Source organism: Ursus americanus, chromosome 1 (assembly GCF_024610735.1).
Source record: "Ursus americanus isolate L20-20 chromosome 1, mUrsAme1.1.p, whole genome shotgun sequence".
Lineage (NCBI taxonomy): Eukaryota > Metazoa > Chordata > Mammalia > Carnivora > Ursidae > Ursus > Ursus americanus.
This window is the reverse complement of record NC_142127.1, coordinates 101,145,405-101,172,581: the sequence shown is the minus strand read 5'-3', so window position 1 is coordinate 101,172,581 and position 27,177 is coordinate 101,145,405. Positions and strand designations below refer to the sequence as shown.

The window sequence follows — 27,177 nt, the reverse complement described above, 5'->3', positions numbered from 1 at the left end:
AGGGTCTGGGAGCTCAGTGCTGATAGAGGGTTTGCGTGCGGTGACAGATGGGCTGTTGTCGCCCCGTCCTCACGCAGTCGCTCACCGCCTCAGGGTAGTCTTCAGGGAACAGCTTTGTGCCTCAAACTTTGCTGTCGTTAAGATTGCTCACTTAGGGGTAGTCCCAGGGTGGAACAGCTGAAATAAAGGGTGGAATCGTGTTTCGGGGCTCTGGTACACGCTCCCAAGAGGACTCCGCCCACCCATTCAGCGCCTCTGTGTGAATAGAAAGCCACTCCTTTACTCAGGACCCTTTACTACTATGTGTAGGGAAATTTTGTTAGAGCAAGACACCTACTTGTTCTCGTAGGCCGTCGTCACCAACATATAAATGTACAGCAGGTCCGATGGGAATGACACACCCCTTAAATGGGGCACTTCTGTGCAGCGGCTGTCTCTGAAGCTGTGCACGGCTGTCCTGCTATGAAACTGAATCCAAATCCCGGGCGGGCTTCTGGCGTCGGTACTCCGAGAGCTCGCCCGGGGGTCCCAGTGCGCAGGCCGAAGTGGCCGCGGATTATTCCGTGACAGCGCTTCTCCCTGAAACATGTGGCAACACAACAAACAAAACAAAAAACGGGGGTAACGAGTTATTTGTGTAAGTCAGAGCGTACTTGGAGCCCCGAAACGCACTCCCCGCGCAGCTGCCTAGCACTGCCCTGCAGAGACCGCTGTCCTCACGCCGGCTCCGTGGGCCTTGCTCACCTTTAATTCCTCACATCAGAGGACACGCGCAGAATTTCGGAAGTGCTACCTAAGGAAAGGTATTGCTTTTCTGATCCACAGAAGCACCGAGTAAAGATACGTTTTTTAAATGTCTTTATTCCTACAGTTCGTTGCTCACACAAGGGAGATGGTTCACTGGTATGAATGAGATGAGCTGGCTCCAAGTTCAGAATTTATGCGAATTCGAATCCGAAGAGAAGCAAGTTAAAATATCAGCAACTGTGAACACAGTGAGTAGATTCCAGTTCAAGTCCGGTGGACAGTGTTCTGGCTTAACAGTGTTTGATTTTGAAAGCAGGGCCTGAAATCTTCCAGAACGCTTGTCTCATGGGCTTCTAGATCTTAAGAAATCAGCTTTTTGGGGCTCCTGGCTGGCCCAGTCAGCGGAGCACACAGCTCTTGATCTTAAGGTCATGAGTGCAGGCCTCACGTGGGACTTAGGGCTTGCTTTTTTAAAAAATGTGGGGGGAGGAAACCAACATTTTGTTGTTAACATTTGACAACCGCTCGTTTGCCTGTATTAGCCCTTCGCATGTTTCAAGAAGGTATGTGCCTTTTTTCTATCCAAAGGTGCAATTAGAATGTAGGATTTACCTATTTAATTAGTTCATGGAATCCCCTAGCATTGATAAATATAAAATGCTATTTTCCCCACAATCTGTTCTCTGTTTTTTAAACCAGGCATATATGTTTCGTGTTGTCGTGTTGTTTTTTGGTGGTGGTTTTTCTAAGCTGATCTTCAGTCCTTCAGCGTCGTACTCTGTGCTCTATGTAAAGCCGGCTGCTCTTAAAAGGGAGTCCTGCAGTTTTCCACTGAAGACTGTGACCCTGGTTGCCTTAAACATCATTCTGGGAAACATCTTTTTACATACGTGCAGTCTCGATTCATTAAGTGTTTTTTCTGTAGTATCAAAAGAAACCTATTAGAATGTTTTCTATAGATATTCTGATTTCTTAAGGCGCATTAGGGTTGTTGGTACCGTGGAGGGGACGGTGTAAAGCCAGCTCTGGAGCTCGGCAGACCTGCCACCCTGACCCTAAGTGGGAGGCTTTGGTGAAGTCCTGGTTCCTCCTGTCCTCGTTCCTTCTTGGTGCTGTGTGGGGCGCTGCTGGGAGGGTCAAGTCCGTGATCGCTGACATCACTTTTACCCCTAAATGTCCAGTTTTATGCCCTAGAGGCAGTTAGCCTAAACTAAAAAGAAAAGAAAACAATCTAAAAGTAATTTAAACAAAAATTTTAAATAGTGCCCTTGGATTAGCGTTGTCCATTTTTAAATTTTTTTATGTTCACTGGCCCTAAATTCATCGTTCTTAACCTAAAGAAATACAATTAATTGCATTTTCTTTTGTTTGCTCTTGTTAGAAAGGCTAGTGTGGGTTTTCAGCTTCTTGCCTTTGTAGCTAGAATTATTTCTTGAGCTTTCCATCTTTCCGTTCTAGTTACCATCAGTTTGGTAAAGCCTTAACAATTAAGATCCCAGTTTTTGCTTTTAACTTGGTAGAAGAGAGGAAATGAATGTCTGAGATGGAAAAAAATCTTTTTTTCAAGTAGGCAGAAACTTCTGTCCAGTAACTGGTAAGTCAGCTGAGCTGTGTACACGAACACTGACAGCCTTCACGCCCTCCCCTCCTGTTGTTCTCACGCACACAGAGTCACTAGTTTATTTCTCTGTTTTAGGTGGTGTTTGATATTCGAATTAAAGCCATAAAGGAATTAAAATTAATCAAGGAACTAGGTAATCATTTACGTTTGCTTTCGGGGTTTTTTGGTTTAATTTAGTTTTGTTTTGATTTTTGGTTAAAAAAAATATAGGAGTACAGGGGTGCCTGGGTCACTCAGTTAAGTGTCTGCCTTCGGCTCAGGTCATGATCCCAGGGTGCTGGGATCAAGTCCCGTGTCGGACTCCCTGCTCAGTGGGGAGTCTGCTTCTCCCTCCCTCTCTGCTTCTCCCCTGGCTTGTGCTCCTTCTCTCTCTCTCTTTCTCTCTCAAATAAATAAAATCTTTAAAAAAAAAAATACGGGAGTACAAAAAATAATTTAGGGAAAATTCATGCACCTACCACCCCACATGGACAAATGTTAACATTATATCATGTTTTTATTGTTTGAAACATTGCAAATAAAGTTAAAATTCTCTACGTTCTCTTCCTCAGACCAATTGTCCCTCCCTCCCCAGATGCAACCAGTATATCTGATTTGGGTGTGTTCGTATGCATTCATATTGTTGTTTATATTACGTTTCCATATATAGGTGTATATATGTGTGTATATTGTGTTTTCATATTTAAATTCGGTCATACTAAATATTCTGAAACTCTTCACTCAGCATTAGGTTTGCTTTAACAGCTTTATTGAGGTATAATTTACATACCATCAAACACCCGTTCTGAGCGTAAGTCAGTGATGATTAGTAAACGTACAGAGTTGTGCAGCCACGAGCACAGTCCAGTTTTAGAATGTTCCATTGCTCCAAAAAGACTCCTTGTTCCCCTTTTTGCATTCCAAGCCCCAACAGCCACTCATCTACTTTCTCTCTCTAGACTTACTTTTCTGGACATTTTAAGTAAATGGAACCATAGAATGTGAACTCCCTTGTGGCTGACGTCTTTGACTTAGCACAGCAGTTTTGAGGTTCACCCGTGATGTAGTGTGTCAGAAGCGTGCTCCTTTTTACTGCTGACTAGTGTCCACTCTGTGGATGTGTCACATTTTGTTTCTTCACTTCTTGATAGACGTTTGGATTGTTTCTAGTTTGGGGATTTTATGAATAATGCTGTTATAACGGTTGCATGTAAGTCTTTGTGTGGACATGTTTTCAGTTCTCTTGAGTAGATCTGCAGGATTGTAATTGCTGGGTCATATGGCAAATTTGTGTTTAACTTTGTAAGAAACTGCCGTTCTTTCGAGAGTGGCTGAACCATTTACGTCCCCACTAACAATGTGCCAGCATTGCGGTTTTTCTGTATCCTTGCCAGTGTCTGTATCTGCTTTCTTGATTGTAGCCATGCTAGTGGGTATGAATTACTCTCCTTGTGTGTTTGATTTTCCTAATACAGTGCTGGTGAGCACTGTTGGTGTGCTTACTGTCTGTATATCTAAAGGATTCTCTTAAGAAGCTACTAGAACTAGGAAGTTTAACAAGAAGTCAAAATTAATACACAAAAATCCATTGTATGTTTACTAACAAAAAAATGGGAAATGAAATTAGGAAAACATTTTATTTTTATTTTTTATTTTTTAAAAGATTGTATTTATTTATTTGATAGAGAGACAGGCAGCGAGAGAGGGAACACAAGCAGGGGAAGTGGGAGAGGAAGAAGCAGGCTCCCAGCGGAGCAGGGAGCCCGATGTGGGGCTCGATCCCAGGACTCTGGGATCACTCCCTGAGCCATAGGCAGACGCTTAATGACTGAGCCACCCAGGCGCCCCTAGGAAAACATTTATAATAGCATTGGCTATCATGAAATACTTGGGGATAAATTTAATGAAATATGTGCAGGACATACACACTGACAACAAGAAAATATCCCTGTGAAAAATCAAAGAGCATGTAAATAAGTGGAATGATGCACCATGTTCTTGGGTCAGAAAACATGACATTGTTAAGAGGTAAATTCTCCCAAAATCAATTTGTAGATTCAGGGCATCCTCACTCAGAGTCCTAGCAGGTTTTACATAGAAATTGACAAGCTGATTCACTTTACGTGGAAATGCAAAGAACCTAGAGTATCCTAATAATTTGAGGGGAGACGGAAATAAAGTCAAGAGTTACACTATCTGGTTTCAAGACTTCTGTAGAGCTGTAGGCATCAAGACAGTGGGTCCTGGGGCGCCTGGGTGGCTCAGTCGTTAAGCGTCTGCCTTCGGCTCAGGGCGTGATCTCAGAGTTCTGGGATCAAGCCCCACATCAGGCTTCTCCGCTAGGAGCCTGCTTCTTCCTCTCCCACTCCCCCTGCTTGTGTTCCCTCTCTTGCTGGCTGTCTCTGTCAAATAAATAAATAAAATCTTAAAAAAAAAAAAAAAAAAAGACAGTGGGTCCTGGCATAGGAGCAGACATACAGCAGGGGTCAGCAAGCTGTCTAGGCCTATAACCTGTAACAACAAGGCCTCTAACCTGTTTCTGTGCAGTGAGCTAAGAATAATTTTCACACTTTTAAAGGGCTCCTTTAGCACCATAAAAGGAAAAAACTAATAAATTGGGCAATATCAAAATTTAGAACTTGTGTACTTCAAGAGGCATTTAAAAAGGCAAGTCACAAACTGGGAGAAAAAAAAATTGTAGCACGTTTGACATAGACTTGCATCCAGGTTATGTAAGAAAAATACTTATAACTTAATCAGAAGACAGCCCAGCCCAAGGGGGGAGGACACTTTACAAAACAACACCCACCGGCCGATGGCCAGTAAGCACAGGAGAGACGCTTAGTCTCATTAGCCGTCAAACTGCTGAGCCGTCGGACGGAAGCCGCCGTGACGCCCTGCCTCGCACCCAGCGGAGGGTGAAAATAAAGGACCAACAAAACCAAGTGCTAGCGAAGATGTGAGCAGCTCCCACGGTGGCCCGCGCGAGTGCAAAATGGGGAGGAGTTAGCTTGCTTGTTAGGAATTTAAGCATTCACTTACCCATCCTACGTGCTCGCCCAAGAAAAATTCAGCCATGTCCTTGCAAATACTCTATGTAAATGTTCATAACGAACAGGCGGATACAGCACAGAAGTCCGGAAGCCGTGAGCGGGTGAACAAGCTGCGTCGTGCCCTTACAACAGGACGCTGCTTATCCGCACAAGCCGCGAACTCCACCACCTGCACGACGGGGACTCAGCGCGCAAAGCAGAGGCTGGACGCAAAAGCGCACGTACTCTTAGGGCTCATTTACGTGGAACATTCAGAACAGAAACCCCGTGCTCTAGGTACAGGGGTGGAGAATTGGATTGCGGGGGGACGTTGGCTGCACGGTGGCATGGGGGAATTTTGGGGGTGATGTGAATCCTCTCTCTGTTTGCTGGTGGTGGCTGAGTGTTTAGACCAGACTGTACACTTCAGCAGGACCTGTGCTATTGTGGTTTATTAAGATGAATAGTTCATCATCTTCCCAGGAAGCAGGTCTCCCTTCTTTCACTCTTGCCCCCCTTCAAGCCATTCTCCTTCTAGCAAGTGATCTTAAATGGATGCGAATCAGATCACGTCAGGCCCCTGCCCAGTGCCCTGCCACGCTTGTCCATCGCACGCAGGCTTCTTCCTCAACCCCGCCTGCAAGAGCCGGCCTCGTCTGACCGCGGCCTCGCAGCCCCCTGTGGTCCCCTCTCCTGCTTATTCCAGCACACTTCCCACGCTGGCTTTCAGAGGTCCGAGTGTGCCAGCTCTCCCGCCGCACCCCTCCACGCCTGGCTTCTCAGAGCCTCTCCCAAAACTCTGTCCCCTTTCCTCCCCTCTGCTAACCCCTTGCCCTGAGCTAAACCGTTACTTGCCGTCATCCCTGAGCGCTCGGTCTCCACGAGCATCTCTTTTATTCTCCTGATACCCTGTATGTTGCTTTGTCGCACTCAAGCCTACCTTCACCGGGCTTTGAGTGGCAGCCCACCTGCTCCATCCGACGAGGCGCTGTCAGGGCAGAGTCCGTGGCTCTTCCGCCCTTGGCTGCGCCGTCGCTTCTGGTGCGGTGCCTGGCCCAAAGATGCACGGTTTGTGAACTGGAAGAATACCGTAAGGAGGCAGTATTTTGATGCGTTTTTTTTAATTGAAGAACTCAGTGGTCAAACGTGTATTGGCATGGTCTGCTAGCCGCACAGTAGCACAGTCTAAGTGTGGAACTCTGGACTCCTCAGTGATCTGCTGTGGTCTGAGTGCGGACTCAGAGGCCCCCAACGTCCTTGTCCTCCCAGAAGGCTTTACCCCTGCTCCCTGCCCCCGGCTCATACCCGACTTTGTAAGGATTCGTTTGGACTCAAAACCCGGAGTGCTCCCTCCCACAAAGCAGGACTCTTCGCACCTGCAAAAATAGGGCCCACTGGCCCTAATCCATTTCATAAGCCTGAAAGTCCGCGCATTTCAGTTAGCAGGCTCATCACCAAGGTCAGCCGCCCAGCCGCGTGGCGCCGGCGTCCGCTACCTGCACGTGCGCGAGCAGCCGCATGAAGCGTGAGCTTTGCCGCCAGCTCTTCATTCCACAGGCTGCCCCTCAAGTAGCAGATGTGCCTCCGGATCGGTGACCGATCACCTCCCTCCGAAGTGTCTGGTGTTCATCGCACCACAGCGAAGGGTACGGTCTGCTGTCCCCATTGTCCCCTGGTAAGCCCGCATGGCGTCTTGCACTCCTGGTGAAGCAAATCGCTTCCCAAAGGTGAAGGTGCAGCAGAGAAAGTCCACGGAGGGATAGACGTAGCTGGCCGTGGGGGCGTCGGCGCTGCTGTCGCTCCAGAGACATGATCCGCAGCCTGGGGACATGAAGGGACGTGAGGACAGCGGTTGTGACAGAAAGGATGATGATATCACCGAGGAGGTGATGCCGGCAAACCCTCACATCGAAGGAGCTCCTGCGGACCTTTCATGAGGTTGAAAGCACAAAATAGGACATTTTGGAAGCAGAGCAAACGATCGCTCGGGGTAGAAAAGATGCTCGCTCCGTACTGTAAGCTCTCCAGCAAGAAGTGAGCCCTGTATAAACTACTCTTGATGTTTTCTACCAAAAAAAAAAAAAACCTCAGTGCTTCTAGTGTTTTAACTTGCTGTATAAATAATACTTTTACTGTTTTTTAAATTTCACTATACACGTGTAACCGACGGAGATTTAACTGTTTGAACAACAACGTCGAGAGGCCCCAGGACGGCTGCAGAGTTCCTCACGGTGACTAGGCCAGCCTTGCGTGGTTTCGGCGTGGCAGGCCTCCTCGTCGCCCTGCGCTCCTGCGTGGACTGAGGACTGCCTATGTTGGGGGGGGGGGGGTTGATTGATGGGGTGTTTTGTTTTGTAGCTTTCTGCTGATTGTAACAGTGGAGCATCTCTAGTTTTTTCTGATGCACTAACCAGCTGCTTTTTATTTGTAGCTGAGAACAGCTGTTTGAGGCCTATCGATAGAAATGGGAAGCTGCTTTGTCCAGGTAAATCCTCGTGGTAGCCTTCAAAAACCGACGCGCTCACACTATCGGTCTTTGACACTTTTACTTTAAATGATGGCTTCCAGTACCTAATATCCTTAAATTACCTTTTAGAAACTAATTTACTGGACATATTATCGTCCCAGTGCAGTTTCACATATTACAGAAATCATAACCAGAAATTCAAACACTTCTGTTTTATTATCCTGTTCAGGTAGCCTCTGTAGAGTACATCAGTAGTTTTGGACGCAGTGTTCAGTGGTTCATTAGTTACGTGTCACACCCAGTGCTCATCACAACACGCGCCCTCCTCAGTACCCATCACCCTGTTACCCCCTCCCCTCCGAGACCCCCAGTCTGTTTTCCAGGGTCCATAGCCTCTCATGGTTTGTCTCCCTCTCTGACTTCTCCCCCTTTGATCCCCCTCCTTCCCCTGTGCTCCTCCGTGCTGTTGCTTATGTTCCACATGTGAGTGAGACCATCTGAGAATTGTCTTTGTCTGCTTGACTGACTTCACTTAACACAGTCCCCTCCGTTTCATATATGTCTGTTTTCTAAGGGAAAACACCTGTCTTTCTGATGAGCTGATGCTCATTTTGGGCAACTGTTTGATCGAGTTGTATCTTTCTAGATTCATTGTCAAAGTGTTTGTGTTGCTCCTGTTATTGTGATAATAGTTGTGGAATAGACTTTGTTCTCACCTCTGCATCCTGTCATTAGACTTGATTAACTGATGGTCCCCACAGCAGCTTTGAACGTGGGGGGAGAGGCTGGTCCCTCATTCATGAATGTTCGGAATATCTAGCTTTTAATCCATGTAAACAATGGCTCTTTGGTTTTTATTAAGTATGAATCTAGAACATTCGTAGCTGCCTCTTCTTAGCTCTGTTGTGCAGGTAGGAAGAATATATTCTACAGTGTGGAAATGGAAATCAAACATAACTGTAATACAGGTCATCCTTTTGCATGGAGTGCATCTCCTATTTTTTCTTTCTTGACATTCGTGATTTGCAAAGGAAGGCTGATTTCAGTATATTATTTTGCCCAGAGAGGTAGGAATTAACAACATTCATCCTGTTCTCCAACTTCTTTGTAGTGCCAGACAGTTACACTGTGAAAGAAGCAGAGCTGAAGATGGGGAGTTCACTGGGACTGTGTCCTGGAAAAGCACCAACTTCCTCTCAGGTAACGTGGGGTCACCTGACAGAACGAAATCAACCTTCCCGGAATCAGAAGTTCTTAATTTTGTGATTCTTACCTTAACTATTACACCAAAGATCATTTTTCTTAGAGTTTTTTTTTTTTAAACGATACCTTGTATGTTAGGCATACCAAGAACCGTCTAGTTCTTTGTGTTTAAATAAAAAATACTAATGTCGGAGCATATTCAGAAGGTTCTTTTTCTGTGAGAATTTTATGGTTAAGGGGGACCTTTAAAGCAGAGCGGCCACCTGTCTGACCTATTTCATAAACCCTACAAAGCACCCCTTCTCCCGCATTTTGCCCTCTGCGAGGCGAGGCTCCGGGCAGAGCCTGTGGCGTCTGTGAGCGCGGCTCGCACCGCTTCTCTCTCAGCGGCACAGCAAGCGAGGAGCCAGCGGCGCCTTCGATTCAGTGAAGCGGAGCCTGTTGGCTTTGGGCTGAGTTGCTCTCTGCGGTAACACGATTGTCCCGTAGCCGCTTGGTTTCTCATCGGTCGCTTTCTGTATAAAGTGTGAGGTCGTCCTCCGCCAGAAGCCCTCCCTGCTTGATAAAGTTTCACGACAGGCCAAAAGCCACAGTGTCCTTACGGTAAGACTTTGTTTCAAGGGAAGCTGGACTCTGGCAGGATCCCTGTGGTTCCTGGATCCGCTTCATTAGTTTCCCAGCCGCTTCTTTAATTTGTTCTTGCCCTGAACTTGGCCACGTAGGAGCGCGTGACGAGCTGGCAGGAGGAAAACGTGACAGGTGGGACGGAGTTCGGAAGGAAAGGGAGAGCTGTAAGGAGCTGAACTGACAGGCGATCAGATTCCCTGGACAGAAAATAAGATCACAGCCAAATGACACAGGAAAAACCCAGTTAATGCTTACAGTGTGTAGCTTGAGGAATGACCAAGAAAGAATTGAAGGTCATAGTAGAATAAGTAATATCTGTGAGAGAAAGACAATGATCTCACAGCTCTGGGAGTGAAAACACTGGCGTGAAGCATCTTCACATTTCTGGGTCATCGAGATTATTGCTTAAATTGCAAGATTAAATTACCCAGTGTCTTTGTTTTTATACGAGACTTTTATTAAAATCTCATGGACCATTGGCTTTTCTTTTTTGGAAGCAGGCAATACATTTTAGAATTTTAAAATTTAGATTAAATTGTATTCATTGATCTTAGCTGTTCCTGTTTTTCACTGTGGGGAGTGATGTGCAGCCTGGCACAGAGATGGAGATCATAGTGGAAGAAACAATGTCTGTGAGAGATGTAAGTAATTTTACTTTTTCTGGTGTGGGGAGAGGTCTGTGGGCGTTTGGTATGGGGAGACGTGGTACTCTTGTTTGGATTTTGAGGTCCTAAGGCTAGGGTTCACATAACGTACTTTAGAGAATTCTGTGCATTCACTAAGAGAGTAGTTTTGGGAACTTGAAAATTGGTGAACCAACCCAAATTTTTAAAATACGATTATCTTTTTTTTCTATCAATACTTGTTTATTATAGAAATTTTGGCTACATAGAAATGGATTAAAAGAAAAAATTAAGACCCCTCCTTATCCTTTATCCCACTAATATTAACATTTTGGCATATTTCCTACTAGTGTTTTTAGGTTATATACATACATAATCACACGGGCATGAATGTGTGCGTGTGGTAACAATTAGGTTAGCGTCATGGAAAAGTAGGACTTACAACGTTGGAAGATGGAGAGAGACAATTGGCGTAGTTGAAGAGAGGCTGGACTCCTGAATTTGAATCAGAAGAGGCAGAATGAACGTGGTATTTGTTTTTTAAATTTTTTTCCAGCTCTGCCCCCAGAAACAACTTAGACACGGTGACCAACCTGGTGGGGGCGAGCACCCCAGCACCCAGATTGTGGTTGCTAAATCCCACTTCCCACTGGAAGGAATCAGGGCTTCTTGGAGTAGTGGCTGGGTCTGTATCTGGGTCAGGAACGTGTCGGGGGAGCCTGGAACATCTTGTCCTGACAGAAGCAGGAAAGCCGCAGAGATTGCTGGGATCTGCAGAGAAACTTGGGAGCCAACTTGAAGAGGCTCCTGCTAGTCGCAGATGAGACCGTTTGAACCTTTGTGGCAATAATAATAAAACCGATCACTATGCATACTTAAAATCCACGGGTTCATAGGTGATCCTGAGAAGACCGTCTTTGTTGGTTACGCAGAGTGGACGCTGGGGAACCACAGGGCAAAGGGTCAAGCATTTTCCTGTCTTTCTTCAGGAAGCCATACCACAGGGTAACGAAACAGATAGTGAGAAGGTGTTTTTACAGACATATCTCAGCTAATAAGAGGAAAGAATTTTAGACTATCACAGTTACTTTAACTCCTAATTAGTTAACGGGTGTAAACAAGGATCCTGAAGGACTGCTGACAGCCCCGGAGGAGTGACACGCAGACATCACAGTCGTTCTGATGATGCCCGTGCTCTTCACAAGGAAGTGCACCTGAGCTCCTAGGTCTGAGGGTCAGTTCCTAAGAAGCACAGGGGACAGAGGGCCTGTGTCACCGCAGCCCAGGGCCGCCGTCTGCCCCGTCCTGAAGGGACTCAGGAGACTTCAGAGAAGCAGGGGCGGTGTGTGCACTCTGTCTGGCTCTTGACATGAGCCAGGAGAACCTTAGTAACGGTGTGAGAGAAACCAAGGGCATGTGGGGGTCCCGCTGGCTCCGTCGGAGAACGTGACTCTTGATCTCGGGGTTGTGAGTTCGAGCCCCACGTCGGGCATAGAGATTACTTTAAAGAGGGGGGGTGCGTGGTGTGAACACCAACTGGGTATTTGTTATTAAGGAATCCTTAAGTTCATCGGATGTCATGATTGTTTTAGGCTTATGTTTTTTAAAAGAATGTTTGTCTTTTAGAGACGAATACTAGATATTAAATGCTATGGAAGCTGACAGTCTTGCCTCGAGGAACCTGGGGGGCAGGGGCGGGACAGGAATGCTGGGAGTATGGTGCACAGGACGGGCGCGGCGGTCCTGGAGGTTGGGTGATGGTACCGACAGCCCACGTTTACCGCTCTCCACCTGTGTTTGAAATTGTCCACGACAAGACATTTTTTAAATAATTTTTTTTAACTTTTTATTACCTGCTGCAAATATTTTCCTAGTTTTTCATTTAGCTTTTAACTTTTTGGTGCTTTTCAGTGTCAAAGAAAGGAGGCCACAGAACTTCTCAGAGGAGCAATGTGTCTGTCTGTCTGCTCTCTCGAGCCCACTGTGGGCAGACTCACTCCCCTCCCTGTGGCATCTGACGGGTCGCTGCCCCTCTGGGCCTTGAAACACCTTCGTCACGTGACTCAGGAGGACCCCCGTGCCTCCCGGTTTCCCTCCACCTCCCAGTCCCCCCCCCCCCCGCCCACAGTTTGCTTCGAGCTCTTCTCTCTCCCGTAGACTGGAGCTCGCCGGGTGCTCCGGGCTTGCGTGTCCAGCCGCTACTTGGCCTGATAGCCACCCCCCTGTTGTGCGCCCTCCGTCCTGTCGCTTGCACCCCACGTTTCCGTCCTTGTCAGTCGATGGTGGTGTCTGCATTTCTCTGCTCATTCGGGCCACAACCCCTGGGAGTCAGCCTCGATTCTCTTCTGTGTCACACCCAGGTTTTCAGGAAATCTTTGGTTCTCCTGTCGCGATTCATCTAGGATCTGACCACATCTCATTCTCTCCACTGCCACACCCTGGTCACCTCTCATCTGGATTATTCCAGCAGCTTCCCGACAGATCCTTTTCTTTCCAGCCTGGCCTTTCCCCAGGGTCTGTTCTTACAGAGACGGCAAGTGGTCCCTTCCCTGTTCTCACAGCCCTGCCATGTGTCCCCGTATCAGAGTCCCAGCCAGAGGCCCCGAGCGCTCACTCTGCTGGGCCCCGTCGGCCTCTGTGCTCTGGTCCTCCCTAGAGCACAGCTGAGCTGAATACCCACCTGCCCCTCTTCCCCAAGGAACGGAAGTGGTCTGTGGCTGCAGCCTCACTCCCGTTCTGTGTTTTACTAGATTGTCCTCTCATTGCTGTCCTTTTCTAAACAATCTTTAGGTGTATTTTAAAGTCTTTTTATTCTTAATCCTATAAGTAATCGTGGACTTACCCTTTAAACTCCAGTGGGGTGGGTTATAGCTAAAAACCCTCCTCGGTCACCAGCCTGCCCAGTCCCTCCGCCAGAGGGACCCTCCACCAGGCCATCTCCATGGTCTTGGGACGGTGTGATCTGACCACACCAGCGAGTGAGTGTCCTTCCAGACCGCTGATGCTCGCACACCGGCACGGGGACGAATGAGCTGGACTTACTCGTGTGGTTTCTTTTAAATCATCAGTGGGGTCACGCTGCACGTATTACACTAGAACTTTGTTTCCCTTCAAACTTGTAAAGGTCTTTTAAGACCAGCATGTTTAAATCTATCTTATCCTTTGCTTTGAGACCTCATCGTTTATGTAAGCGTTTCTCCGTTTGTGATATTTTGATCCTTTGCTCTTTTTCTTTTTCCAAGCAGTAGTCATCTCCTTATGCTCGCTTCCCTCTGTGCTAGTGTGGTATAATTCAGGTTTCATTTACTCTTGCCGTGGATTGATGGGTAGGCAAAAGAGTAGGTTTTTGCCCTCAGAAGTTGGGAGTTTCTGATTGTTGTTACTGTTAGTTAAACGTCTGTTAGTCCTATCTCACCGGTTGCTTTGTGCCGTGGGATCACCGCCCGCACAGATCTCTCCCTGCGAGTTTACAGATGACCAGTGTATCTCTCGGCTACCAGGTGAAGGCTAATCCCCTTTTGTAGGATTCAGAGTTTAATGTGAATCTGTCCGGTCGAGACCACAGTGTTGGTCCTCCCAAGCGGGAGGTCATGCTGTGGACCGGGATGCAGGGGAGCGGAGTCTAAGCCTCGGGTGCGGACAGCAGCAGCTTATTTCCCTCTCCTGGGTTGGCCCCACGTAGCTCTCAGGGAGCAGAGCTTCCTTAAACCATCTTAACTCTGTACATCCTTCTCCCTTCAGGAATTATTCAATATAATAAGACAGGCCCAGGGTCCAAAAGGGGCGTCTCTCCCAATACTGTACCTCAGAAACAGAGAACTAATGAACATGGTTTTTCTTTTTTTTTGAACAGTGTTTAAAGCTCCTGCTGGAGAAGTCTGGCCTACCGGGTAAGTCGCACACGGTGACGATGTCGCTTATCCCTGTCCTTATAATAAGTTACCTGTAAGCCTGACGATAGCTCTTCAGACGTGTTTCTCTCAGGTTTGTCAGTACAGGTCACGTGTCTGCACGCACACGGAATTCTCCGGGTTCCATGTGCGAGCTAACAGAAGGCTAGCAGCGGGTTAGCCGCTGTGAGTTCAGAGAAGCGAGACAGGCTCCAGCACAGGCACCGGAGAGGTGAAGCTAGGATTTATGCCCTCCGAATTACCCAGGCCCGTCACTGATTTTTTTCTTTTTAACCTCATTGATTCAGAATATCAGCGCATTGTGTTTCGTGCCGGTATTTTTGTGGCGTACGTTAGGGAATGCAACGTGAATGAAAAAGTCAGCCCAGGGTGTCTGAAGTAGCTCCCCGGGTGGATCGCGAGGGCGCCCTTACCGGAGGGGAGGCCCCTTCTAGGGCCCACAGGCCTCCCGCGCAGGGAGCAGCACCCATCCCCATCCACAGATGACAAGACGGAGGCCGAGAGTGGTTACGGGCTTACCCAGAGTCGTACGGCGAGTAGCTAGGCCTCTCTGCCTTCGGAACCCGCGTTCTTCCTTCCACATTATGCTGCGAAGAAGAAATAGTGTTCACTTTTCACTTGTTGGTGGGATTTTGTTTTGTTTTTTTATAACCAAGATTTCCAACTTTTGCTCTATTAATAGCTTCCCTCTCTGCCTCAAAAAATTTCCCATTTCATCAGTATAGCAAGCATATTGAGAGGGGTCTAATAGAGAACGTAACGTTCATAAATGTTCGTTGATACCAACTTCATTAAAATGCTATTTCAAAAACTATTTTTTGTTAGATTAACTGATAAGCGGATATGAATGGTTTGGTTGTACAGATTATCATTTGCTAAGAGATATTAGCCTATACTTTCAACCAAGACATGAAATAAAACAACTTCGTAATGATTTTAGCAGTGATTCTGTACCTAGATGTACAAATATCTGTACTCGTGTGTGATGTGTGTGCACGTGTAAATGATAAAGGTATAAGGTAAATATCGTGTGATAGCAGCGAGTGTTATTTCTGTTTGCAAGTATGCAGATCTTGGTGGAATAGAGAGGAAATTGACCTAATTGGAGGAACCACTTAATTTTTTTCATGCCTGGAAGAGAGAATTTACTTTAAAAATGAGTTAGTAGTTATTTGCTCAAATCCCATTTGATACTCGTTCATCCAGAAGGGTCATTAATGACAAACTTTCAAAACATATTCTTAATTTTTTTTCATCCTGATTTTGATTCCTTCACAGGAGACACATGGCATTTACGAAAAATGGATTGGTGTTATGAAGCTGGGGAGCCTTTATGTGAAGAAGTAAGATTGTTTTTACACATTTTGTTCTTAGAAACGATTTGTGTGTTTTGTGTTTCATACAGAATACCCACCTTCGCCCCACTTGTGAATAAATTCTAGAGAAAACTTTCATTTTTTTTTTTAGGATACAGAAATCTGTACATGGTCCGCGTCCATGTCCTTACTGTATGTAGGTCTTTGCTAAAGTCAAGAGGGAAAGTCTCAGCCTAGTGGGGACATTTCTAGCATCTGTGTTAAGTCCTCTTTTGAGAGATTATGTCCCTAGAACTAGTAGTTCCTCGTGAGGAGGCAGAGAACTTCAGAGAACAAAAGACATTTGAGCCTGTGAAACAGTGTGAAGATACACTCTGAATTTTGAAACCTGAATATTTTCATCTCCGTTTCTCTAAGTTAATGATGACAGAATTCATCTTCCCAGCCAGTCACTTAGGCTCAGATCAAACTGCATTTCTAGATCCAACCAAACTTTCTGGGTAGCCTTAGGAACAGTTTTATCACAGGATAGTTGGAATCTGGTTAACCATCTTATTACTGATCCAGATAGCGTCACAGCTGCGGGTGCGAATCCGTGGCCTTAGAGGCAGCCCCCAGATGAAGCCCTGGGAGAAAGCAAGCGTGGGTATTTGCGGTCACCCCCCCATGGCCCCCCAGGCCTGCCGTTCAGCAACAGCCGATGGCACGAGCGTCAGCAGGAGGCTGACCTAGGCAGGCGGACTGGGCCTTCCCCGACCGCGCCGCTGTCCGGGGCGAGGGAGCCCGCGCAGGGAGGCGCCTCTGAGGCTCGGCCGGGAAGCTGCCTGACCGCCCAGAGCAAGAAGCGGGCCTCAGACAATCCACAGAACATACGGTGTGGAGGTCAGAGAGTGTGTCTAGTTGTGTGGTTTTCGCATTTTCTTCTCTCTCAATTCCCAAATCGATATCAAACAATTCACCTCAAACCAGACTTACTACCCACAAAACTGGCTCCTCTTTGCAGATACCCTGTGTTTCCCAGCCTGGTGTTTTCAGCCCGCAGTGCCCTTCCCCTGCGATCCTTCCCCTGCGATCCTTCCCCTGCGATCCTTCGTGTTTGCCCTCAGGTTTTCCACTCCTCCCTGGCCCTTCCCACAGCTGGCTGCCCGGGCCAAGCGTTTTTCGTCTTTTCTTTTTTTGGCCTCTTACCTAAATGACACCAAGTGGCTTCCCCAGGTCAGGTGTCCCACTTGAGTATATCGTGCGTGTAGCAGCCAGACTGGTCTTTAAAACCCTTCTCAGAAAACTTGAGTGGCTTTTTTTTTTTTCAAAGCAGCTAAAAATTCCTTTAGTTCACGGCCCTCCCATCTATGACCACCCCTCCGATCTAGCTTCCTGTCCTGTTACTCTCCAGCTGTTACTCTCGTGTGTCTCGTCCCTTAGCTCTTCCCCTCATTCTGGACCTAAACCCTGCTCTTCTTTTCATGAGAATTCCTTCTCGTTTCCTCTCGCTTTCCATATCCACCCCAGCCTTGGGCTTAACTACTATTTCATCCTCTGTAGTTTCTCATCCCAGCCGTTTCCCTCTCCCCAGGGCCTTTATGATACTTCCAGTTCATACCCTGTAATTTAATACAGAATGAGATAGTGTTTTATAGTCTTAGTTTATTTCCTGTCTCAGTACCTGCTTTATTGTTTCTTTCTTTCATGAAAGGGTTATAGAGGCATAGGGTTTAAAGAAAAGATCCAGGGGTCTTGTTTGTTCCTGTCAGAAGTCATAAAGGAATTTCTGTTTCCCCAGGATGCAACCCTGAGAGAACTTATGATATGTTCTGGAGATACTTTGCTTTTAATTGAAGGAAAACTTCCTCCTCCGGTAAGGTTTTGCTTCTGAATTGACATATTGTAAATAACAGTTACTGCTTTCTGATGACAAAGATGATATATTTTCATTGTGGGTAAATACAGCCAGGCATGAAGGGAATGCTAGGATTTTGGGTAGGCTCTCTAATCAGACAGCTGCTGTATTTTATGACTTTACAGATTTCCTTCTTATAAAATCAGGTGTATGTGCCATTTTATTTCCTGCTTTTTGTATTTCATTTTTTAACCTGACTGCAGAACCCAGAACCAATCATTGACTTACCACAGTTTAATTCACACACCCTCAGTGAGAAATTCAGCTTGTTTTAAACTTTTTGTTTTTACACATAATATTTAAATAGAAATCGTCAAGATCGTTCCAAAGTCAAAATTAACAGGTCAGAAGGTATGAACTTTTTTCAAAGACTAGATGCTAGCTCTGTTGCCACACTGTTTTCCCAGAAAGCCGCACCAAACCGCCAGCCCTATGAGCTGCACAGGAGAACCCTCACTTCACTGCTCTTAAATAAACACCGCAGATGACTGCTTTTGAAGACCATTATTTATTAGGTTATTTTTAAGGTGGACACATGTAAAAATGAAAGTTAAAAAAAATGACCCCAGATTCCAGACTCAGATAACCATTGGCTTATGATTAGGAATTCAAAAGACATGGCAGGTATAAAATGAAAAGAGCTTTTCCCATTTTTTTCTCTCCAGAAAGAGTCACAGTTAACTTACTTTCCTTGTATATCCTCTAAGAAAGCAGTTATGCCTGTTTGTATGCAGAACGCAAACACGCGCGTGTCCCTTTTAAAGTCACACGAAGGGGATTGTCTTCTGTACATTGCACACGTCGTTGGTTTTTATTCACTTACTGTATCTCGAGGACCTCCTCACATCCGCACTCAGGCCTGCCTTATCCTTTTGCTTCACTTCGTAGAATTCTGTTTTATTCCATGATCTTTAAAGTTAACTTTTTAATCCGTAATATTCATTATTCAAAATTTGAAGGGTATAAAAAGCTGGGCCAGGAAGAGAAAGTATCCCTCCTGCCCTCCAGCCACTCTGTCCTCCCTCCGTAGGCAACCAGTTTCCACTGTCTCCTTCTAGAAGTATATACTTTCTAATGCGCACAGACACGTGTATGCGTGTTTGTACACGGACATATTTTTTCTTTACACAGATTATTTGCTAGACACCCTACTCTGACCTCGTTTTCAGCCCTGTGTCATTTCCATGTGTATATTGTGTTAGTACACACACGGCTATTTCATTCTGTTTGGTGGCTATGGAATATTCCATTGTATGGAGATACCGTAATTTACTCAGCCAGTCTGTTCAAGGATTTAGGTGGTTTCCAGTCTTTTGTTGATACAAATAACACTGCAAAAAATATCATATATATGCCATTTTGCATGTATATATCTATAGATAAGTTCTAGAACTGAAATCACTTTGTCAAAAGTCCTGGTCTCCCGTAATGTAACTAGTGTTCTAAAGAGGGCCCTTGTGGTTGGTTCGTGGTTTTTGCTGCCATAAACTGTGTGTATCTGTGGTTTTGGGGGGTGGGGGGAGGCTAGTAGATCAGGTTTACTTCATGTAGTTTCTATACAGGAATTCAACTGAGAGCAATAGGTTCCTCTTTATAAAGGTCCTGTGGGAACTGTAATGAGTGAAGACCGCTCCTAGCCGGAGCGCGGGCTGCTGGGGCCCTTACCGTGCCGGGAGATAGCTGTATAGTTTGGACTTCCGTTGACTGTAGTAAGATACGACAAATAAGTATATTTGCAAAGATACTTCTAAGCAAAGAACATTGAGTCTCAGTCATCCCAAAGACGGATTTTTATGACCTTAAACTTTTGATCGTAAAAACCGTAAGCAGGTATGGCGTATGGCAGTGACTACATCTAAAAGAAATAATATATTCAGAAACATTTTCTGTTATCAAGATCTCTCGCTCTGTGGAAGTAGAAATTCAGTGACTCCCTGTACCTCACAGCAGTTAGAAATGTTCCATTCTTCAGGGTTTCCTGAAGGTGCCCGTCTGGTGGTACCAGCCCGGGTGGCACACGGGTCACTGGAAGAGTCATCCGGACCAGATGCACGGTGCCCCTTCTCCAGGTGGGGTCTGGAGAGCTGCTTCCACCCAAGGTGAGAACAGAACTGGAGCGGCCAGCACGTCGTAGAGAAGAGCACAATGGCTGCTCTGCTCTCAGAGGCACATGCAGGTGTATCTTCAGTGTAAGCGTGAAAAATCAAAACCTGTTCATTCCACAGAACAACCCCACCCTATTTTTATCCAGTCCTCTGTAACCTCTATCAAGTGCCGTCTGTTAAGGTCTTTATTATTAGGGCAACCTGTTAAAATTTTCCCATCTCCTCTTGCAAGACCCTCACGCGGCATGTCCCACTGCGCACCGAGGTTCGACGCCGAGCCCGATGCTGGACTTGGCTCCGCGCAGGGGCTGCACTGCAGTCCACGCCCCGCCCCCCCTTTCCGCCGCCGCAACCCCAGGGGCGGCTGCGGGGCCGCTTCACCTCGTCTCTCTGACTCCTGAGGAGACACACAGAATACAAACATACTGTTTTATCGAAGTTGCTTCTCCACAGACCAGATTCCTTCCAGGTGGTGCCAGCTCGTGGTGTCCTTAAGACAGAAGGACAACTACTCAGGAAGAGAGCTTTTTACTTAATTTACCTATCTGACTTCTTAGTATGTATTAGCAGTGTGCCTAGCAGTCAACAGAGCAAAAACGAGTGAAGTTATTCTGAATTTTAAATTTAGTTACCAATTTTTATATCTAGAATTTTAGATAAAAGAACATTTTGTTTTCACTTTTTAAAAATGAATGTAGAAAGTCCTTCTTACTGTCAGGGATTCTTTAGTCAGTAAACATTAATTGGCCATTTACTGTGTGGCAGCCACCATCCCAGGCACCGGAGAGACGAACAAGATAGAGAGCCTGCCCTCTCTGGAAACTGATGTTCTTTTGGGGAGACGGGTTAGGAAAATATACACACAACACACAAGAAAACAGACAAAAGACTAACATGTTGGGATGAGTGTTATGAGAGAAGCAGGAGGGTAAAATAAAGAGCAAGGGCAGAGGATCCTACCAGCAAAGGCCTCTCTGAGGAAGAAGAAAATGTGGAGAAGAACATTCCAGGCAGACGGCACAAGTGTGAAATTCCTCAAACCCATGACAGTGAGGGAAGCGGGGCGTCGTGCCCATGGCGTGCTCCCTGCCCGCTGATGTACCAGCAGGCTTCCTCCCCTCCGAAGTCACGAGGGCCCCAGTTCGAGGAACTCACATCCCCAGTTCCTCGAATCTTTAATAGCAAAACATAGTGTGTGTTTCAGAAATATGAAGTCGATACAGTCCAGGCTCCTTCCTGACATCTGGCTCTGTCCTCCGTAGGCACTCCTGGGGACCCGCACGGGGAGGTGTCCCTCCTCTACTTGGGGGACCTTGAGATCTCCGAAGATGCCACCGTGGCGGAGCTGAAGTCCCAGGTCAGGCTTCTTCCTGTGGCGCACGGTAGTGGCGGCCCGGCTTCTTCCAGTGAGATATTAATACCTTCTTCTATTTCCTTTTCCCTCACTTACAGTCTGTTCTGATAGGGCATGTGTTCTATGCCATGTTCAGTGGTAAGTACCCAGCAGGCACCGCAGCCGGCTCACGCAGCCCTGGTGTCGTTTCTGCCACTCGCCCTGTGCCTGTCGTGTCTCCCCACTCGGATGGGCATGCCACGCGCTTTCATTTGAACTTCTCCTCAGTGACTGGCAGCTTATGTCCATTTTGATTTCTTAGGGAAACATGACATATTGAAACATCTGTAAAGCATTCACTTTCCCCCTTTATTTATATTGTTTTTGTATCATTGTGATCCACGTGTTACATGTTGTCCGTGAAAAGGTGTGTTCTGTTCCCCAGCTTTACCCGACAACGTGTAACTAGGTTCTGTGTCCTTTTCTCACATATTCACGTTCGTAGAGAGAGTGTCGGGTCCAGGTGGAAAGGCTGGGCCGAGGACAACACAGAGTGCCTCCAAAGCATCTTACTGTTGTCGGGGCGCACAGCACGTGTGTCAGCCTTCCTTGCTGGATTTTCCTGTGGGCTCAGTGTCTGAAATAACCTTCCCCAAAAGAAGCAAATGGTGTTACTGCCATGAGAACTTTGTACTGGATTGAGAAACACAAAATTGCTGTTCTCAGATAAAAACTGAATACTGGCCGTTTTATATGTTATGATCTAAATCTGTAAATAGTGTCTGGCCCTGCAAAATGAGCACAGAAGTTTCGGCCTAGCAGTTGCATCCAAAGATTCTGGAACGTTTCAAATTGAAGTTCTTTCACTGACAGAGCCCACTCTAGCGCTAGAGAAAGCGGAAGGCGAACCCGTGGCTTTCATTAGCGCTCTTGCGAGTTACACTCACATAGAAATTAATTTCTGAGTTTCACTTTCTGAAATATGATTTAAAAGGAGCTTTTGGCTCATTGGAAAATTCACTTATCCCTCAGGCTGGCTTCCCTGGAGAGGAAGACGAGTGACTGGCTGGATGTCATTTAAGAGGTCCCCTGGCCTGGTTTTCTAATAGAGTTTCTCATTGCTCGAGGCCCTCTTCCCTCCAAGTCACTGGGCAGCGCTCCCGTGTCTTCCTAAAGCAGTGTATGTGTGCCGAGCACTTTTTCAAACCATTGGAGAAATGTCTGTTTCCCTTCTAGGCCATGACCTTGTCCTCCTCGGAGCGTGTCGTCCCCTCCCCAGCCTTCCTCAGAGCCTGGACCGTGGAAGGTCGGCGCCCCGGCAGGCTTTTACGAGTCAACCGGCAGCCGCTCAAGTAGGTTCCTCTCCGGGAGCGCGGTCTTCGCTCCGCGCTGCACCAGGCGGCCGGGGGGAGGCGGCAGCCTGCTGGCAGCTGGAGGACGCTTTCCGTCGGAAACTCCGGGACTTTAATTTTCCATATTAAGCATAAGCGTAGCTCCGTGTATTTTTACCCTGCTTCAGACACCATGAACAAAATGTTGAGTTTTTCAAGCTTTATTGGGATATAACTGACGTACAACGCTGCGTTGGTTTAAAATGAATTACCATTTCTTTTTCGTGGTAAGAACATTCAAGATCTACTCTGTAAACAGCTTGCCAGTCTGTAACACAGTGTTGTTAACTCTAAGCGCTATGTCGGACCTTAGAGGCTCTGAACTTGTAACTGGAAGTTTGGCCCCTCTGACCAACCCCTCTTTTCCGCCACCCAGGTGCCCCTGAAGCCCCTAGAAACCACCATTGTACTGTTTCTACGAGTTTGGCCTTGTTAGCTTCCACACGGACGTGATACCAGACAGGACTGCTCTTTCTCTGTCACACCCAATGCCCTCAAGGTGACCCATGTTGTCACAGATGACAGGATGGCCTCCTCTCTGGTGGCCGGATGAGACTCCGTTGCATACGCATATACACCGCCTCCCTGTCCATTCGTCCATCCGTCAGCGGACGACGGACACTTGGGTTGTTTCCGAATCTTGCTTGGCTGTTGTGAATAGTGCCGCTCTGAACGTGGGAGTGCAGGTAGCTCGTTTGAGATTCTGTTCTCATTTCCTTCGGATACAAGCCTAGAAGTGCTGGGTCATGTGGGTAGTTCTGTTGTTAATTCTGTGAGGAACCTCCAAAAAAATGGGCTTCACATCCCTACCAGGAGTGCACAGAGGTTCCCCTTTCCTCCACGTCCCCGCCAACACTGAGCTCGTCTGTTCGCTGCCAGGCGTTCTGACAAGTGGGAGGAGTCTCTCACTGTGGCTGTGACTTGCACCTCCTCGATGAGGAGTGACAGGACCTTTCATGTACTTGGAGGCCATCTGTAGATCTTCTTTGGAAAATGTCAGTTCCTCTACCCATTTTTTAATGGCACTCTTGGGTTTTTTGCTCTCAAGCTATATGGGTTCTCTGTTAACCCTCTATCACAGATTTCTTCACCCATTTCATAGGTCGCTTTTTCATTTTGTTGATGGTTTTCTTTGCCGTGCAAAAGCTTTTTAATTTGATGCAGTCCCACTTGCTTATTTTTGCTTTTTTTGTCTTTCCCTGTGGTATCAAATCCAAAAAATCCTTGCCAGGGCCAGTGTGAAGGAGCTTACCTCCTGTGTTTTCTTCTAGGGGTTTTCTGGTTCAGGGCCTTACAGTCAAGTCTTTAATCCATTTGAGTTGATTTGGGGTATGGCATAACATAGCAGTCCAGCTGCATTCTGTTGCACGTGGCTGACCAGTTTTCCAGCACCATCTACTGAAGAGAGTGAGACTGTCCTTTCCCTGTTGTGTGCTCTTGGCTCCTTTGTTGTAAATTCATTGGCCATATGTGCACGGGTTTATTTCTGAGCTCTCTGTTCTTTTCCATTGATCTTTGCGTCTTTTTTGGCGCCAGGACCATACTGCTTTGATTACTATAGTCTGAAATCAAGAAGGGTGATGCCTCCAGCTTTGCTCTGCTTTCTCAAGATTGCTTTGCTCTTTGGGACCTTTGTGGTTCCGTACAAATTTTAGGATTGTTTTCCTATTTCAGTGAAAAATGCCATTGAAATTTTGATAGAGATTGCATTGAATCTGTAGATCATTCAGGGTAATGTGGACAATTTAACAGTATTCCAATTCATGAACATGGAATAACTTTCCATTTCTTAGTGTCTTCAGTCATCAGCGTCTCACAGCATAGAGATCTTTCACCTCCTGGGTGAAATTTATTTCTGTATATTTTATTCTTTTTGATGTTCTTGTAAATGGGACTGTTTTCTTAATTTGTTTTCCTCGTAGTTCACTGTTAGTATATAAAATATTTAGTGATTTTTATATCTTGATTTTATATCCTGCAACTTCACTGAATTTAGTTAGTTCTTTGGTGTTTAGGGTTTTCCGCATGGAATAGCCTGACATCGGTCAGTAGCGGCAGTTTTGCTTTTTCCTTCATGATTTGATGCCTTTCATTTCTTTTCCTTGTCTAATTGCTCTGGGCAGGACGTCCAGTAGCGCGTTGAGTGGGAGAGCGGGCGTCGTGTCCTCTCCCTGGCGGCGGGATGGGTGTGCAGCGCTCGGGGGATGAGCTGCCGGCTTTCTCGTGTTTGGCCTTTGTTGTGTCCAGTTTCTTCTCTACCCGGTTTGTTGAGTGTAGTTGTCATGAAAGGATATAGAATTTTGTCAAATGCTTTTCCTTCGTCTGTTGAGATGATGATTTTTTTTTATCCTTCACTTTTGTTACTGTATCACACTGATTGATTTGCAGACTTTGAACCACCCTCGCGTCCCTGGAAGAAATCCTACTTAATCTTGAGGTCGGAGTTGGATTTCGTTTGCGAATATTTTGTTGACCGTTTTTGCATCTGTGTTCAGCAGGGATATTGGTCTGTAACTTTTCTTGTAGTATCCTTGTCTGGTTTCGGTATCCAGGTAATGCTGGCTTTGTAATAGTGCTTCTGTTTTCTGGAAGAGCTGGAGAAGAATTGGTACTAATTCTTGAATTGTTTGTGAGAATTCACCTGTGAAACCATCTGGTCCTGGACTTGCCTTTGTTGGGGGGTGTTTGATTACCTGCTCTGTTCCCTTACTAGTAATTGGTCTGTTCCAATTTTCTGCTTACGATTTAGTGGCTTCTGGGATCTATCCGTTTCACCCAGCTTGTCGGCGTCTGCTTGTTCGTAGTAGTCACTCAGATTTTGAGTGTTCTTACTATAATCTTCTGCTTTAGAAAGAAAGCTTAGTATTTTTCCTCAAAAATCTAAAAAATTAAATGTCACTCAGTATTTTTTTGTTTCATTTGTCTTATCAGGGAATACAAACTGGGAAGGAAAACAGAGATCTGCTTAGAGCCCCTTCAGAAAGAAGAAAATTTGGGGTAAGTCACCCAATTCTGCATACCACTCTTACCATGGTGGGTAGTTTCTTGAAAAACCAAACCGTGTGCTGTGTAAAGGCTTCTCCCCCACTGCCTGAGCAGCACGGCAACTTAACCCAGACTGTGTTCTACAAATGCCTTTCTGTGTCTGGTGTCTGGAACTTGGAACTGCTCTTTCCATGAAAACCAAATCATATCGAATCCATAATGATCTCCAAGTGTAAGCAAGATGCTCCTTCTCAGCCCTTATCAGTGCCCTGAGACAGTCTGCTGTCAGCACCTGTCACGGCCCTTTCCCCTACTTTTCATCTTCACACCACCCGACGTAGGAGATACTCGTGTTGCTTGTCTCCCACGACTGGGCTGTAAGCTTCGCGGTCACTGCTCTATCCCCAGTACCTAGAACAATGCCTGTGTCACAGTCAATAATTATTGCCTAAAGAGATACCCCAAAGGGGTCTGTATTCAAGCCTTCCTCTTCTGTCAGCATCACAAACAGTAAGGTTGCTGCTGTGTGGGGACCAGGAGTGCTCCTTCAGCCATGTCGAACCTTCCCTTAACCCCACTGCTGTTACAAAAGTGCATTCTCACTACAAACTGTATTACCAGTAGTTTTCTGTGGAGAGGGATTTCTGGATCAAACTGGTATGGACATTTTAAACTTCTTAAAACCGTTCAGTTCCTTTCCAGGTAAGTTATACCAATTTACGTTCCCACAAGCAGTGTTCATGAGTATTACGTCACTTCACCCTCAAACCCACACCGAGTATCTTCATTGTTTAAATGTTTGCTAAATTCATCAGTGAGAAATGGTTATCTTGTCTCATTTGCTTCAGCGCTTTTATTGCTGGTAAGAGCGGGCATTCTTTTCAAAAGGCGTATTATCATTTATAAGCCATTTGCATTTTGTGAGTGTGTGAATTCATGTATTTTGTGTTTTTGTAAAGGGGTCTCAGGAAAAAGTCTGATTTTTGAGAACTTTCTTAAACGACACTGACCCTTTGTCACCATGCTGGGCGCTTGCTGGGCCCCCTCCCCAGCAGCCCTGTGTCCTCGACCAGACTCCGGGGCTCTCTCCGCTCCTCGGGGAGGACGCCGCCGCTCCTGCCCAGCCAGGCCTGTGTCTCCCCAGCCCACTGCCTCCGGTGGGGGTTCCTTTTCTCCCGTCGTGTCATCCTTTCTTTTGGTAAAAGCACCCCTATAACCAAAATATAACACAAATCCAGCATGGACAACCACACACGGTCCCAGCAGCCTAGACGCGCACACACGCTTTCCCTTCTCCTTTCCCACCTTCCAGCCGGCGCCTCCCGTCGCGTAACCGGCTCCATACCTCTGACTCTTGCGGCCCTTCCAGCGCTGAGTCCTCGCTTGCTTCTCCCTGGCCACCCCACCGCAGCTAACGGAGCTTTTTCCTGCCAGGCTCTGGTACTGAAATCAGCCTCTCGTGGGGCACGTCCCTCCTCATCAGCTCCTTCCCTGCCGCCCCCCCCCCCCAGAAGACGCCACAGGGGCTCGGGACAGGAGCTGCACCCGGCTCAGGCTGGGTCAGGGCAGAAGGAAAGCAGAGTACAGAAGAGAGTTAGAGGGTTTGGGGAAAAATCTGTCTTTCTAAAAACCAGAAGAGTCGAGGGGCAGCTTCGCCCATCACGCTCCCCCATGCTTACCACGAACTTCTCATTCTGTTTTCCGGTGCAGCCCCCAGGACGTGGTGCTGAGGACGCAGATGCGCCTCCCCGGCCAGAGGGCTTACGCCCCGTGCGTGGACCTGGTGTGGGACACCGGCCGAGGCTGGACTGCTGGCTCCCTGAGGCAGCGAGTTGCCCACTTCTGCTCTCTTCCCGTGGAGAAAATTGAAATTGCCAAGTACTTCCCCGAAAAGTTTGAGTGGCTTCCGATATCGAGCTGGGTAAAGTTGCAGGCTTTCT

The 27,177-nt window shown here is 46.7% G+C and overlaps 1 protein-coding gene and 1 long non-coding RNA gene across 17 annotated transcripts in view; one reads left to right on the top strand and one right to left on the bottom strand.

Annotated features, from left to right (window-relative positions):
- The window catches only part of USP40 (ubiquitin specific peptidase 40), a 75,701-nt gene that overhangs the window by 42,660 nt on the left and 5,864 nt on the right, over positions 1-27,177 (top strand). For 9 of the 14 annotated variants that reach the window (XR_006778990.2, XM_045794083.2, XM_087864476.1 and 6 more), the window contains 13 exons: positions 872-995; positions 2,444-2,501; positions 7,811-7,864; positions 8,958-9,046; positions 10,231-10,317; positions 14,153-14,189; positions 15,489-15,553; positions 17,307-17,381; positions 19,396-19,522; positions 20,791-20,885; positions 22,098-22,213; positions 25,184-25,249; positions 26,948-27,158. Coding sequence is in view for 13 of the 14 variants with exons in the window: in XM_045794083.2 (XP_045650039.2) it covers positions 872-995; positions 2,444-2,501; positions 7,811-7,864; positions 8,958-9,046; positions 10,231-10,317; positions 14,153-14,189; positions 15,489-15,553; positions 17,307-17,381; positions 19,396-19,522; positions 20,791-20,885; positions 22,098-22,213; positions 25,184-25,249; positions 26,948-27,158 (1,204 nt within the window). In the remaining variant the exon portion in view is untranslated. Of the gene's footprint in view, positions 1-871; positions 996-2,443; positions 2,502-5,496; positions 5,677-7,810; positions 7,865-8,957; positions 9,047-10,230; positions 10,318-14,152; positions 14,190-15,488; positions 15,554-17,306; positions 17,382-19,395; positions 19,523-20,790; positions 20,935-20,980; positions 21,021-22,097; positions 22,214-25,183; positions 25,250-26,947; positions 27,159-27,177 lie in introns of those variants that run through there. The other 5 variants (XM_087864485.1, XM_045794085.2, XM_045794087.2 and 2 more) reach the window with 5 other exon arrangements.
- On the bottom strand, positions 12,426-27,056 carry LOC148110825 (uncharacterized). Of its 3 annotated transcripts, none has more exons than XR_015725672.1 (3): positions 26,917-27,056; positions 26,248-26,792; positions 12,426-14,797 (listed from the first exon to the last, which is right to left on the bottom strand). It is a non-coding gene; the product is annotated as an uncharacterized LOC148110825 (long non-coding RNA). The 3 variants fall into 3 exon arrangements; XR_015725673.1 differs by lacking the exon at positions 12,426-14,797 and having other exon boundaries at positions 15,660-26,447; positions 26,583-26,792; XR_015725671.1 differs by lacking the exon at positions 12,426-14,797 and having other exon boundaries at positions 15,660-26,792.